Source organism: Thunnus thynnus, chromosome 20 (assembly GCF_963924715.1).
Source record: "Thunnus thynnus chromosome 20, fThuThy2.1, whole genome shotgun sequence".
Lineage (NCBI taxonomy): Eukaryota > Metazoa > Chordata > Actinopteri > Scombriformes > Scombridae > Thunnus > Thunnus thynnus.
Window position 1 is genome coordinate 7,721,604 of NC_089536.1, and position 15,219 is coordinate 7,736,822.

General features: G+C 41.2%; 1 protein-coding gene across 1 annotated transcript in view; it reads right to left on the reverse strand.

Moving 5' to 3' along the window:
• Positions 1–1,922: 1,922 nt before the first annotated feature.
• LOC137172205 (heparan sulfate glucosamine 3-O-sulfotransferase 3A1-like) overlaps positions 1,923–15,219 on the reverse strand; it is a 34,854-nt gene continuing 21,557 nt past the window's right edge. Inside the window, exon 2 of the mRNA XM_067576503.1 lies at positions 1,923–4,551. Coding sequence (XP_067432604.1) covers positions 3,930–4,551 — 622 coding nt within the window. The 3' untranslated portion in view covers positions 1,923–3,929. The remainder of the gene's footprint in view (positions 4,552–15,219) is intronic.

The following is a 15,219-nucleotide window of genomic DNA, read 5'->3' on the forward strand; positions in this document are numbered from 1 at the left end:
ACGGGGGAAATATAAGAAGAAAGAATAAGCGGATCAAAGAGATTCTAGAGGCTACCAGAAATGCCTGTCTTTCTGCAGCAGCTCGCCTCACCCTCACAAAAAAACCACCGCATGTGGTCAGCTGTTTTTGAATAGACAGACTTCAAGTTCTCCCCGGGTCCGTGCCGTTGATATTGAGCCGAATGTTCTCTGACAGGGGTGGTCTGTACGCCGCCTTGGAGCAGATGTTGCCGTTCCATTTTCTCTTTCATACTTAGCTGCTCTTCAGAGGATTGAGCGGGAGGATGAAAACTGTCTCTGTTTATTACTGTGAGGAACCGTCGCTGAAGAGGCCCCGCTGACCCACTCAGGAAGGAATAACAAGCAAATTGAACAAGTCAACAAATGGACATCAGCCTCCCTTTTCCTCTGCTCCCCCCCCCCCCCCACTCCCCTCCACCCCACCTCTCCACACAGGTTGTTAAAGTCACAACATTGTTTCAGCGCACTGACGATCGGCATGAATAAGCTTCAGAAATTTGTAGGACTTTCAACCAGGTTTCCTCCTGTAATCATGGTTCATCTGCTAAGTGCCTGTCAGTCTAATTATCCAAATCAGTCAGCAGATGGCAGGAGGAAAAGGCCAGGAGAGTCCTTTAGCAAAGAAAAACATACAGGTGTGGAGGGAAGTAAAAGAAAAGATGGAGATGAGGTAGAAAAGAGGAGCGGACATAAAGAGAGATTGATATACTGTATACACACTATTACATCAAGACTAAAGTTATTCTGTACCATGCTGTTTTGAGCTTTACATTTTACTCACTAGCCTTTGTTGCACAGTTTTTCATACCGTCCACTTGCATTTTTCACATAAGATTCAGGTTCGAAAATATACGGATGTATTTGAGAAGTTTCTATTCCGAGTAAACAACAAGAAAGAGAAGTGAAAACCTACTACTGTTTGTTAACGTAGCTTCTGGAACCGGTGGAAGTCTGTGGAGAGTCCAAGAGCTAACCAATCAGAACAGAGCGGGCTCATTGGGAGGGAGGCCTTAAGGAGACAGGAGCTAAAACAGTCTGTTTGAGAGAGAGGCTGAGCTGAGGGGCTGCATAAAGGGCCGGTGTAAGATAAATAACGAGTATTTTGAAGTGTAAATCATGCAAAAATATTCCAGCAGAGCCCCAGAATATAAATATAGACCTGGAAATGTGCATGATACGTCTACTTTAAAGGAAGACTGCAACATTTTGCTTTGCTTATTCGCTTTCTTGCTTGAGATTTAGATGAAAAGACTGATACTAAAACTCACACGTCTGTGCAGTAAATATGAAACTAGAGCCAGGAAGTGATTAGCTTAGCTTAGCTTAGCATAAAGTCTAGAAGCAGAGGGAAACAGCTAGCCTGGCTCTGTCTGAAATTAAAAAAATACACCCCCAACACCTCTAAAGCCAAAATGTCAAACTATTCCTTCAAGAAGTAGACTATCTGAATATTTGTGATGATCTGTTATTTCAGTATTGTTGTCAATTAACCATTAGCTAGGACTAACTGCCTTACAAAGTCAAGAGACCTAGCGGTGCTAATACACAACTTCCTTGTTCCCCAAAAAGCTTGTACCTCTGAGTCTCCAAGTTGCCAAGGAGCTGCCAGGAAGACCCAAAATAAAGCTTTCAGATTGCGAGCACCTTTTACAATCCTCAGCGCCTCCTTTGACACTCTGCCCAGGAGGCTGGACTGAGATAAGCAGAGACAATATGTGAAGGTGTAACAGTGGAGATAGGAAAGGAGCAAAGGAGGTGTTCTGAGCTTGTTAGATAGATGCGTGAGCAGCACTGCAATGACTTTAATGTTCTCTACTTAACGTTGTGGATATGGTATCCCGTTACACGTTCATTTTTCTGGATGAAAATTAAAATATATAAAGGCCAATGTAAATACAGTATTAACATATAACATCATTTATTCAAGGAGTGCCTTAAAAATTCCCACAACTTCAAGTTAACAACAGTCTGAACAGCACAGTTAGATTGGTAACATTATCTCCCACCCTGCCCCCCCCCTACCCCTCAAAAAAACAATCTAGATTAGGTTCTTTTCTGATGCTCACACCAAAAAAACACAGATGATTTTGTGTCTTTTGAGGCACATCTGCTTTCAGAAAGTGGCTCACAATACAAGTAGACATAAATTAGGAACACAACTCGGCCATTGTTCTCATGCTCCCTGGGGTTTATAAAGACATCCACACACACATCGCCTCGAGGCAAAAGGAAGGCCAGTGACATCAAGTGTATTCAATTCACAAGGAGGCATGTTGAGGAAATTTGAGTCACAGTTTGGGAAGGCCTGCCACTGGAGTCGCTGTTACTTGGACAACAGAGTGCTACTTTATCTTTGCTTGTAAATTCATTAGCTGAAAGTGGGGGGGGGGGGGACAACCGTTGGAAAAAAACAGCGCTGGAACTGAAAACTAAGTGGAGACTAGTGTTACGTATTAGAATGAATGACCTTAAATTAAAATGAGGATAACAAGTTTTTAGTGTACAGTATATGACAAAGAAAACCCTAGAGACATGGGGAGCATAATAATAAGAAAGCAAATAATCACTGAGGAGTTATTCAAAATACATACATACTGCTTGTGTACTTCTTGAATAAATACATTTCAAAAATACATATATTTTTATCTTTTCATATTCTTTTTGCTAGAAAAATGTTAAAATTTGAAAGCAGCTATGTATGTTTAAAATATGGCATTAAATCGCTCAGTAAGGGCTTTTATCAAAAGCCCCTGGACACAATGTGATTTCACCCAACTTCTTAAAAAAGCACTGCATACAATATTTTTCTGTGTCACAGCTAAACACTTCCAAACAGAAAAAAACAAAACAAAAAAAAAGTTTCTTGTAGTGCACGAAGATATGATGCAAATCCTTCAACAACTTTATCGTCTTTTTTTTAGAGGAAAACATCTCCATGATTGTGGATTAGAGGCAGCTCTGAAAAATGTAACAGTGAAATATTGCATATCAGGGGAGCCACTGAGGGGAGATTGGGCCTTTTTTTCTCTCCTGTAACAGCCACATATTGCTTAGGGTTAGTGCTGAGGCTGTGTTTCTTTTAGCTTCACAGCCTTTGTTGGAGGAAAAATGTCAGACTGTGAGATTAAAATCAGAATATTGTGGAAAAAGTCATAATATTAGGAAAATTAAGATTTTATGAGTTTTCATTATTTTGAGGAAAAAGTAGTAATATTTCAAAATTAGAATTGCAGTATTATAAAAAAACAAACAAACAAAGATATTGGGGGCAGAAATGTGTAATATTTGAGAATAACCCAATACTTGTATTGTAACATTTTGGTTGTTCTCAACAAAAAAAAAACTTTTTTCATGTAAAGTTATGACATTATTCTCACATTTTGAGAATAAAATGGTAATATTTTGAGATAAACTATCATATGATAACGACTAAATTACAAAAATTAAATAAAAAGTAAATTTTCTTCCAAAATAAAGCACCATTGGAGCACCATCATATTATGAATTATGAATATCACTTTTATATAAAAAAGGTAATATTTCAATATCTAACAACCAAAATGTTATAATTAGATTGGGTAGATTAGATTAGATGTATGTTTTAGCATTACAGTTCAATTAAATGTAATTTTTGCTCACATAAACATGTTTTGACTGTAGTGTACAGGAAGTATTTTTAATATTTTAATATATCTTAACTTATATAACTTATTTCTCATAAAATTTTCACCTCCATTCGTTAAATATTCTGACATTTTCCTTTTAATTATGACTTTATTCTCACAATCTAACGTTTTTCTTCAAATATTACGACTGTATCCTCAAAATCTCTCTTTTCTCCCCCTAGAGTGGCCCCAATACTCCGTCATTCTTCTGCCGTTCCTCTGTGTCACCGAGAAAACAAACATTCAGTCATCCCAGCCAAAAAAACGTCCCGTCATCTGGTAGAACTTCATGTTGAAGGGCCTGTAGAAGTCCCGTAGCCTCTGCACCACCTCAGGGTTAATGTTTGGATGGGTCCGCCCTTTGGTTTTGCCCAGGCAGTGGGGCTTGCTGCTGCCCTCTGCCTTCTTGAGGCACGGGAAACCCTTGGTCTGGTTGAAGTAAAAGTGTTTGTCTGTGATGATCCTCTTGAGCCCCAGGAAGTCCTGCACGCGACCCAGCTCTCCGGCCGGGTCGCTGATCAGCCGCTCGCCGCTGACAAACAGGATCTGGCCCATGGGGAAGTACTGCAGCCAGTTGTCCAGGTGCTTGGCGTAGATGCCGATCTGGATGGCGCTCCACGAGGTGTCGATGAGCCCCGTAGTCCTGTTTTTGAAGGTGAGGCTCTCGAAAGAGGGAATGTCAGGCTTCTTAGACAGCGTCTGTGTGTAGTCCGAGATAGCCCTGGTGACGGGGTCCCTCACGACGACGATTAGCTTGGTATCCCGGGACATGGCGGAGATCCGGGCCGGAGCCTCTCTGGTCACAAAGTAGCTGGGGGTTTTCTCCATGGTGATCTGGCCCTCCAGGGTCTTGGGCATTAATTCCCTGAGAGGAAAAAAGTAAAAAGAGAAGGGGAAAAAAAGGAAGTGAGAAATTTGTTTGACCTGCACCTTTGACTGAGACACACGCGTGAACTACCGCAGTTGTTCGACTGCTCTTATTACAATAAACATTACAATTGGACGAACTCTGTGTCATCAAATATTCTGAATCCAATCAATCAAGAATAACATTGGAAACAGTTTATTTGCAGGAGTTTATTTATTTGATCTTTATCACGTCTTTTTCTCTAAGCTCAATTAGCTGCCAAGAGGCGAAGACCAAATGTTGATTTACAGTTTTGGCGCAGCACAACGTTCGGGCACGTCTCTGGGTATAAAGACATTCTTGTGGTGATAGCATGCTGATGCTACCTCAAGTATTCCTTAATGTAGCCTGAAGGCATATGAAATCAAGAGCGGCACTCCCACGGGTCCATTTGAAAGGGGATATTCTTCGCTATCATATGGCAAGAAAAGAAGAATGTCAATCTCTATACCCATACTATGTAATGTTGTTTATAAAATATTGATATTTGAGCCGAAAGGCCCTCTCAGCATAATTAATCACCTTCCTGTCTTTCACCTTTTCCAACCAATGATGGACAAACATCAGAAAACTATTTCAATGCTGCAGTTTCCCCTCCGTCGGACAGTGAAAAATGAGTGTTTTTCTCCTCACAGAACATTGTATTTATTTGAAACATAATTTTGGGTATCGCTTTGTGGGTTTAACAGTTCCACTTGGGCAATGTGAACACACTGTGAAACTGTAATCATAGACTGAATCAAAATGTGCTCACCTCTCTGAAATTAAACGCTAGGGATGAAAGTATACTCATAAATCAAACCTCAAGTATTTAGATAAAAAAAAAAAATTCCATTAGGCAAATCCTGAGGTTATAACATTTATTTGGCAAGATGCTCATGTCTGCTTGAGTCATTTTTCACTACAAAACTCACAAAACAAGCTAATCCATTTGGCCTTGCCACACCTCCACTCCCACTCTTCTTTCTCCACTTTCCTTCTGCCCAGTCGCCTTAAGGACACTGACCTTAAGCAAAGTGGGTAAAAGCAGCCCATGAATGATTAACGTGCCCTCCCTCTGCCATTTAGAGCCGCTGCAGAATACAGCTTTAAAATTCACCAAAGTACAGAATGCAGGTGTCAATTATTCATCTGCTTGGCTGGTGCTGCTTAAAGTGAGGACTGGCGCTGACAAAGTGGCCGGGCCCGCTCCCAGGGTAGATGAAGTTTGCCGCCCGTGACAGAACTACTGAGACGCTAAACGCAATTTCTAAAGACCGAAGAAGTCTCAACACTTCAATCTGTTGTTTATGGGACCATGCAGTGGCGTCCACTGGCGAACATGGGCTCCTTCCAACCGGCGATGTGGTGTGATGGGCGCTGTTTTTCTGGCTGGTAAACAATCACGGTCCGTTTCACATAGACAGAACGAAACGAGGCAGAGGACACTGAAATCTTTGCTGAGGACGAGCTTTACACAAACGGAACGTGTTTCTGAAAAACACCAGCTGTCGTGATGAATGCGATGGTTGGTTTCACTGACGGTTTTTCCTCAAACAGGTCCTCCAAATGAAACAGCAAAGTATTCCAACTGCTCCCCCAGAAAGACACATGCATTTTCTAATTTGACGCCTCCATCGTCAAGACGATATATTTGTCTGTTCCTTACAAATCACTGTTACGACAATAAAACCATTTTCTCATCTGGCACCGCTATGGTTAGGGTCCTACTCCCTCTTTGTGCCTCTAAAACAATGTTACACTCTTTCCGCCTTTGCTCCAGACGGACAAGACTCATAATTCAAGACTCATAAGTTGTTTTTCTTGAGAGGAGAGGACAGTCTTCTCTCCTCAGTCGACACTCCAGACTGTTATGTTTTTACTCTTACAAAGAGATGGATAATGAAAATCAAAACATTTGGATGAGACTTTGTAGGAGGAATATGGAAAATAATTCAGTCCGTGATTACTCCAAAATAAACCATGTCAGACTCCAAACTGCAACAGAGTCATGATTATTGAGAAGACAGCATGAATGTGTCTTCTGTGTTTTTTCATGCCATGCTTTGAAACAGCTGCCGGTTGAGCTCAGCGTATGAAGTGAAATAGATCCAAAAGCTATAAGTCAATACCTTCGGGCCAATGTCTAAACACATCCAGCCTTTGAGGCTGAGTGGATCTACTCAGCGAAGGAACAGATCACGAGGTCAGCACAAGAGGGGACGCGAAGGAAGTGGTCGATAAGAGCACGGGCTGCAACACGGGTGCGCAGACGTCTTGACATCCGCTGGCAACATTGACCATCACCTGACCCCCTGAGTCCTCTCGGTATCTGCAAGCTCTCATACAGCTGTTTAAAGAGGTACAAGGACAAGGCTCCTTTCCTCTCACATTAGCTCTGCTCCATCGCCTGAAGAGGCAAAGTGAGACTGTATAATGGTGCTTTAAAACAAACACAGGTCACACCAATGCCATCAGGGAATCCGATGGCTACTAAGCTGACAAGTCAATAATAAAGAACGTTGGAGACTGATTATTGATAAATGGAGGGTTCCAGACGCTGGCATGCAGGTAGCCTTCCTGAGCGTCTTCCTGCCTATAATGGCAACACGCTGATTTGGGAAACACCACCGTGCTTTCGGAAACAGCCCCCCACGACTTTATGACGCAAAAGAGAGCATTATTGTGTTATGAAAAAGAAATGAGCCTGTACTAAAGGAAGCATCCATATTTGATGGCGTGCGTCGAGCTTGTTCTGTGGTCGATGCACTCACAGCGGTGGTGTGGCGGTGCGAGGGCACTCTTGGGGGATTTTCAGGGTCAGCGAGGTATGTGGTATTGGTGTGCAACATGAAGCCAGCCATGTTTGGAAGTCCAAGTATAAAGTCATAAAGCACTCATGTATTCAGGTTGATGCAAATTTTATAGGAGTTATTGGGAGAATGGTTTCAGGTTCATCTGCGAAGTGCAGTCGTATGAAACAGATACATTCTTGTTCAGTTTCTTAGACAAATGAAATTCACTAGAGCTGCAAATTGTGTGTTTTTTTATCATGATATTTTTATGATTAGTTGATGAATTGTTTAATCTAGAAAATGTAAAAAACGAACGGCTTTTTCAAACTTGTGTTGTTTTGTCCAGTTGAATTGGATTCTGGTTCGTTTCCATCCCTTGAGCAATTTCTTTGGGTAAATATGAACACAGCAATCATACCAGGGTTACAGGATTTTTAAAAACCGTAACTTTGATTGCTATGACGACGAAGGTTGCATAACTTTAAGGAAAAAGTAACTTTAAGGTTAGGGTTAGGTTTAGGAGGATGTTAAGCAGGTATAATGTTTTCCATTTTCACCATCTTTACCATGTTAGCATGCTAACATTTGCTTGCACATTCAATTTACAATGAAATGAACCAGAGATAAGCAAATTAATTCTCGGTAACAGAGACTCGAACCGTGACCTGAGTCATGTCAGGTCCAAATTATTCTACGTCTCATTGGGTCCTGTTCTAATTCATTTGGTTTCTGGTCTGAGTGTCAAAAGGTTGTTTTTCGTTTCTTTATTTGTTCTATTTGTTTGGATTGACCATATTTTGGATTGCGTTGAAATTATTCTCATGTCCCATTTGGGTTTAGTCTCTTTTTTTATGTAAATTAATTCATACATGTCAGGTCCAGGTGGGATTTGCATGCTTCAATTTTGGATCAGATGCATAATTTTGGACCCCTGAAGACCTCTAAAGCAAATCCTGAAATTTTAGAACCTGGAACCAGTTCACATTTGGCATTTTAGCACGATTATACCAATTAATTGCTTATCAAACCAGTTGTAAATTAATTTACTGTTCATCAATTAATCAGTCAACCAACTGTTTCAGCACAAATGCACACCAATGTTAGACAAGCAATAAAAAAAAGTTTGAGTTGGGCAAAGGCACTTGGTTTTACAGTAAGTGAACGGCACTGGAGTATTTCTTTCCATCCTACAGCAGAAGCATGCAGCACTTTCTAATGAAACTTTATTGGCAGAGTAGGTGATGTAACAGATGACAAACCGTCCAAGTGCTTGAGATTTACTGCAGTTCCAGATTCTGCTTTGATGTCTTCATTGTGCTGCTAAAATATGACTCCCTAAGTACATTGATGCATGAAACACAGGCAGCAGGATCTACTCATGAAACGAGACGCAGACCCAAACCGAAATAAGAAACACGGCACATGAACCAGAGCCTCTCTCTAAATCAAATTCCCTTCTATTGGCATGCGTTTCAGCTCTGGAGAGAAACAAGAAACACTATTTAAGATGACTAATATGTTTAGAAAATAACAAACAAACAGCTTGTGTACATGACAGAACATAGCACATGTTGTTACTGTACGTCATTCCTCTCATATGGAATTAACTAGCTAGAAAAGGATGCCAGGACTCATTCAAACAGCTCTATTCCCTTTTTAGAGACCAAATCCAATGTACACAGTAACGTGCAATACATCACTCAATGCATTCTTTGTAGGCTCGTCTATAAAGCAAGCACTTTGGAATAAGGGTCCTGATGCACTGCTTTCGTTTTCCCCGTTGAACTCATTTCACTCACGAACCAAACTCAACTCTGCCCTCATATACGGGCTGTGACTCATGTCTGCCTCTTATACCAACGCCAAAAAAAGTTCATGTCTAAATGCACCATAAGGTCTTATTTACTGCAAATCGGGTACACGCACAATATGACAGCATGACATATGAATTAGGGAGGAGTAAAAAAAACTAACAAGCGATCAGCTCCGAATGGGCCGTTTCCTGGTGTTATCCTGGACCTTTCAGAAAAGGGGGGCTTGGATCGGGGCCAATGTCTGTCAATTGACGGGAGTTGTAAAGACATAGAGGCAAGTGGGCATGAATGCTGTCCACTTCTCCCCCCACAAGCCTTTGATTCATTTTTCCTCTTCCAGCAGGGAGCCCTGGCAGGCATAAATACACTCCCACAGTGTTCCCCTGCCACTACCACCAGATAATAATCTTGTAATTGGCTCAATATTTCTGCTGTTTGCAGGCGAAGCAAGGGCCAGTGCCGCTCCTGGTGGCTTGGACTCACCAGATATTTTCCAGGTCAGTGGATGCTAGCGGAGGTCAGAGAGAAAGGAGGGGAGGGTGATTTAGAGTAATGGCTGCTGTGCGATGAGGGGAAAGCCCACTCCTCTGAGCTCAAAGCTTTACTGCTCTGTCAACCTTGTGCAACAACACAACTCTTTACCTGCCCTGCAGGCTGCAATCACCAGCAGTGCTGCCACACAATATGGCATGCGAGGGAAAGATATGATGTGGGACGTTGGCGTGTAACAACCTCTGCAAATTACTCTGGGATTCCCATGGAAACATAATGAATGACAAAATGGCATGTTTGCTATAAACTCTAATTCACCTCCCTTTGTATTAATTCTTAGAGAGTGGGGAGGGCAGAGAGTGGCGAAATGTGGCCGAGGCTGTGCGGTGAGGGATACGGGTATTTATAATTCAAGGGATTACAGGTGTGAGCTCCCCGGCAGCAGACAGTCCCGATCGTTTGTTCTGTTACCCCGACAGCCTCAGACCTTCAGGTTCAACCCATCTGACCTTTTTTTTTCTCCCCCTCCACTGGATTTATAATCCTTGTGCACTGTGTCACCTTTGCCTACATACCTGCACTTTACAGCTCTAAATCCTCGCCCCTCCTGGATAGTTAAGTACTCCTCCAACATGGCTACACAGGATTACTGCAGTCAAAATCACACAGCACAGAGTATCTAGTGTGTTCTGCTGTTTGGACATTGAATAATCAAATCAAATCAAGGGCAAACAAAGTGTAGGATTTTATTCCAACCAAGGGCTGGTGATTTTGACTTGATTAAACCCTCCTCCCTGGCCTAGTGTGTGTCGATCACTGAAATATTGTTGCCATTGATTGTAATAAAAGCTTGACTGTCCCCTCGGAACATGAGTGCAGATCCCTGCTTTCAAGACAAACTTCAAAGTGAACTCTACTTTTCAATATTTTTCATTAAAGGGATAAAATATGCATACCAACCAACATTTTCGCCTGAGTCTCCCTATTTTTAACCCTTTCTTCGCTGTGCTCCTGATTGGTAATTTCTCCTGTTAATCTCCCGATTTCATAGTGATACAAATCAAATGGGTGTTTCTCAGGTTTCTCACGTATTTTCACCCCCTCTCCCGCTGTGCTCCTGTTTAGTTGTTTCTCCTGGGAAACCCCCATAATTTGCATGGCGCTCAGCTTTTATTATGAATAGTCATCATACACATGGATCCATAAGTTCTGTATGTTTGTCTGACGTTACCCGATTCGCCAGATCGTCTATGAAACACAACCTGCACACTGTCACTGTCACCACAACCCGATTCAAGGGGCGTGTGCACAGCTGCTCTGTGTGCAGGCAGTTTTTCCTCTTGTCCTCCTGTCCTCCTCCCTCTGCTGCGGATGTGATTCACTGCCTGCAGGTACCACTGGTAGAGAGGAGGGACTGGTTTGTCTCAGCCAACAGCTACGTTTACAAGAATTTGCCAGATTTTATGATACGTGGCAGATAAAGAGTGAGGCTACACACGGACAGCTTTCGTGTTATTAGTTTAACCAGCACGCTATGGTTGTAGCGGTTGAAAGCGGTTTATGTTTGTTGAACAGGTGGTTTGATAAAGTACTTATTGGCTTTTTACTCGGTTTTGTTGCACCTTGTTGGCAGGTATGACCTAATTCTGACTTAACCTTAAACTATTTATGTTGTGTACGCCTTTGTTTATGGCTAATTGGTCCAGTATAATACAAAATATTCTTCTTCTTTAAGAATACAGAACCTAGTTATTCTGTTAATGAAGTAAAAGAAAATTCTCAAGCAATTTTCACTTTGAATTAAGTAGAAATTATCCAGGGTGGGCTCTTGGAAATAAAGAATGAAACCGGAGTGGTACATGGGAACTGTAGGGGGTAGGAAGCAATTTTGAGAGACACACAATTACTAGATAAGGGAGTCGTTTGTTCCTCGGAAAAACAAAATGGGAGGACAGGGTCTACAGTTTTCCTTTGGGAGATGACAAGGTTTTGATAAAGAATAAGTAGGAAAGGAAAGAAACCCTGCGCGACTCTGGGGACACATAAGATAACAATGTCGCTGTGGATGAAAAACTTTGAAAACGTCTGCTTTAAAATAACAGGAAATTCATTCTCAGATTGATGATTATTTCAAATTAGAGGAGAATGATGTGAATGGGTCTCAAAAGCCTCTGGTTGCCGGTAAGAGGCATGGGAGGACGCTCTGGCCGACAGAAGAGCAAGAAATCAAGACAATCCAAAATAGTTTGAGATCAAAACCTTTGAAAACCTCTGAGTCATTAATCAAACAACTTTGTTAAAAACTTCCCAGAGATATGAAAAGACACAGACAAGTGGGAAACTATGTGAAGGATAAAACCTGCTGTCCTCCTTTTGGCCTAAATAGGGGGGGGGGGGACACACAATGAGGGAAAGTTAATCAATAACACCAGAGAAAACTGGAGAAAAGCAACATGGGAAATAATACTAAGCCTCACAAAGTTGCATCTCTGATTCAGCTGCATGCACTACTGGCTGCTGGAAACGTTGGAACACAAACTTCTAGTCTCAAACACCAAATTTGAAAAAAAAAAAAACAGCGCTGGCATCTCGCCATTGTAATTCATCTCGGTTGATATATGTGGCTACACTTGGAAAAATTTCTATTTCTTCATATATGCTGAAATATTAGCGACCTCATAAATAATGTCTGGAAAGAAAAAATAATCAAGACTTATGAAATTTGTTACTGGGTGAAATTGATTATAAATGGAGTACAAGAATAATATTGTATCATACACTGTAGTAAAACATTTTTTTTTTTTTTTTTCATAAAAGCTTGTACAAATAAATCTCCCTGCTGGACACTCGCCATACCACCGAGCATTGAGTTTTCCTCTCCTTTTTCCTTTCCATACAACAACCGCTATGCGATTTAGTAAAAAATTTATAGAGTTAGCTTTGCAGTATGTTCTTATAAATTTATCAACAGTGTTTTTAACAGAATCCTTCTTTTTTTTTTTTTTTTTTTTCCTCGGCGCTGAGTGTAAGTCCCCGGTTTATTGCGTAAGGGGGAAAAATAAGCTTTATCTTTATGGCGACTTGCTTGTGAATTATTCACCCTCTCTAACTGTGGTGGAAGAGTGAGGGAGGAGGTAAAGAGGCTGCAGGACACGTCGGAGCCGACTGAAGCCTTTTAGACATCGACTAGCGGCTCTGGACTGCGTATCAGCAGAGAGGAGAGAGGGGTGAGGTGTTGGAGTGAGGAAGATAGGTGATAGTGATGGAAGGATGGAAAAAAGAGTAAGAGAGAGAGAAAGAGAGGAAGTGAAAGAGCAAAAATAGAAAGAAGAAATAGAGACGGACATAAATATCTCAAATACAACTCCTATTTTATATGATATGTACTGACCAGCTGACACTGCCACCCCCACAGCAATATGAGCTAAAAAACAAAAGTTGTGCCATGTACAAAAAAAAATGCCAAGTCTATTTGCCAAACAATACAAACAATTTAATTCCCTTCATTCAGATTCTTTTTTTCTCTGGTTCTGAATCTAAAAGGGTTTTCTCTTTTTCTCCCATAGCCTGAGGTTTACTCTCTATCAGCTCTGCTGCAGATCAAGACAAACTTGTGCACAACTGCTCTTTAAAGGGGACATATTATGCACATTTCTAGGTTTATATTTATATTCGGGGGCTCTACTGGAATATCTTTGCATGATTTACAGTTCAAAAAAATCCTTATTTATCATATACTGGCCATTTATGCAGCCCTTCAGATCAGCTTCTGTGTGAAACAGGATGTTTTATCTCCTGTCTCTTTAAGGCCCCGCCTCCCAGTGAACCCACTCTGTTCTGATTGGCCATCTTCAGGAAAGCTGCCCCTCGGTCACAGCAGAGGTTACCTAAACAAACAATAGTAGTAGGATTTCACTCCTTTTTTTTCATTCTATACTCAAAATGGAGACACGTGTACATGTTTGAAGACGAATCCAATCCCAAATATGCGAGTGGAAAACAGCGCATAGCAACACTGAGCAACAAAGCCTGCGGGAAACTGACAACGGTTTGTGGACATGCATGAACAGTCTGTCGTCAGCTCGAGGAGTATAGAAATAACAGAAAACGTTGTCAACAGAAAATGACAAAAATCATGATATGTCCCCTTTAACATCGTTGGAGATGCAGTCATTTTGAAAGTGGTACCAGAACACGTATGTGTGTATTTCTATTTACAGTGCTCCCTGGGTGGTTTGAGAAAGTGAATTTCAATCTGTCCATAATGCTCCTTTAGTGCATTTACACCTGGGTTTTCATGTGGATAGGTGTGATTACAATGTAATTTGAGATGCATTTCAATGCTGGTTGTAAAATGTGGTAGCCTGTGTCTGAATTAGCTGAGATGCAGAACTGAGTCTGATTATTCCCTGGAGAGTCTGAAAAAAACCAAAACAAACTGAAAGCAGCCAACAAAGACAAGGCTATATTTTGCATTTTGTGATTCATGCTCCATTAAACCAAATTATGAGGCAACCTAACCACCAAAATATGACCCAAAGAAGAAGAGTTCTGTATATCTAATGTCATCACATGGAGTGTATGTGTCTACTCTGAGTAGATTCTCAGACACAGCGCTCACATTACTTTTTCATATTTCTCTGACCCACTTGTTCGGAGTTACATGCAGTTTGAGACAGAGCATGTGGAGATGACACTTCAGTGGGATCGGCTTTGGCAACAGCTCACTGCTATTTTTCTTTCTGCCAAGTCAGTTTTTAGGGACTCAACAGCGTGTGGGAGATAAGACACCTAAAACTTGGGTTTAATACCAGAGCTCATTTTCAAGGTATTGTGCTTCTTGAATGTTCACTTATATACTGAAGGTGGCTTCATTAGGGGAAATTCAAGTGGTCTTTCTACAGCCCTCTTTATCCTTTCTCTATAGTTTCTAGTATTGAAATAATCTGAGGGAGAAAAATCACAGAGAACCACTTGACTCAAACGGAAACCATTTCAATGGGTATTTAAATTCTACATTTAAGCCTGATTTGGATACAAAAAAATAAAAAAGCTCTGTGTCAAATGCATGAGAGCAAAATTAAATGTGAATTTGTTCAGAGCCAAATGGAAGGCTTTGAGGGGACTGCTCTGCGATAATTACCCATGACAAAAGGCTAGGGCTTTTGTCTTTGGGACCATTACCATGGTGATTTTCAAGCTGCTGAAACATTCAATATAAACATTTCAGTCTGCTGAATATGCCACATAGACTGTCACTAAAAAGATAGCCGTTATGAGCCACATTTTTGTTCCGCTGGCACATCCCAGCCTGTGCTGCTCTCGGTGTCGAGAAGAAGAAGAAGAAACTCAAATATTAGAGCTCAGAAAAAGACATAAAAGCTTATGATTTAAAAAAATATAGAGGCTAAACTCTGATAACTAAAGCCCGGTTTTCAGATCCTTCTACGAACACAGCTGCAAAATGATGGGCTGGCAAAAAGACAATCCCCATCCCCCTTCTCTACTTTGTAGACTGAGACACACATACTGGCACAAGCATTCCT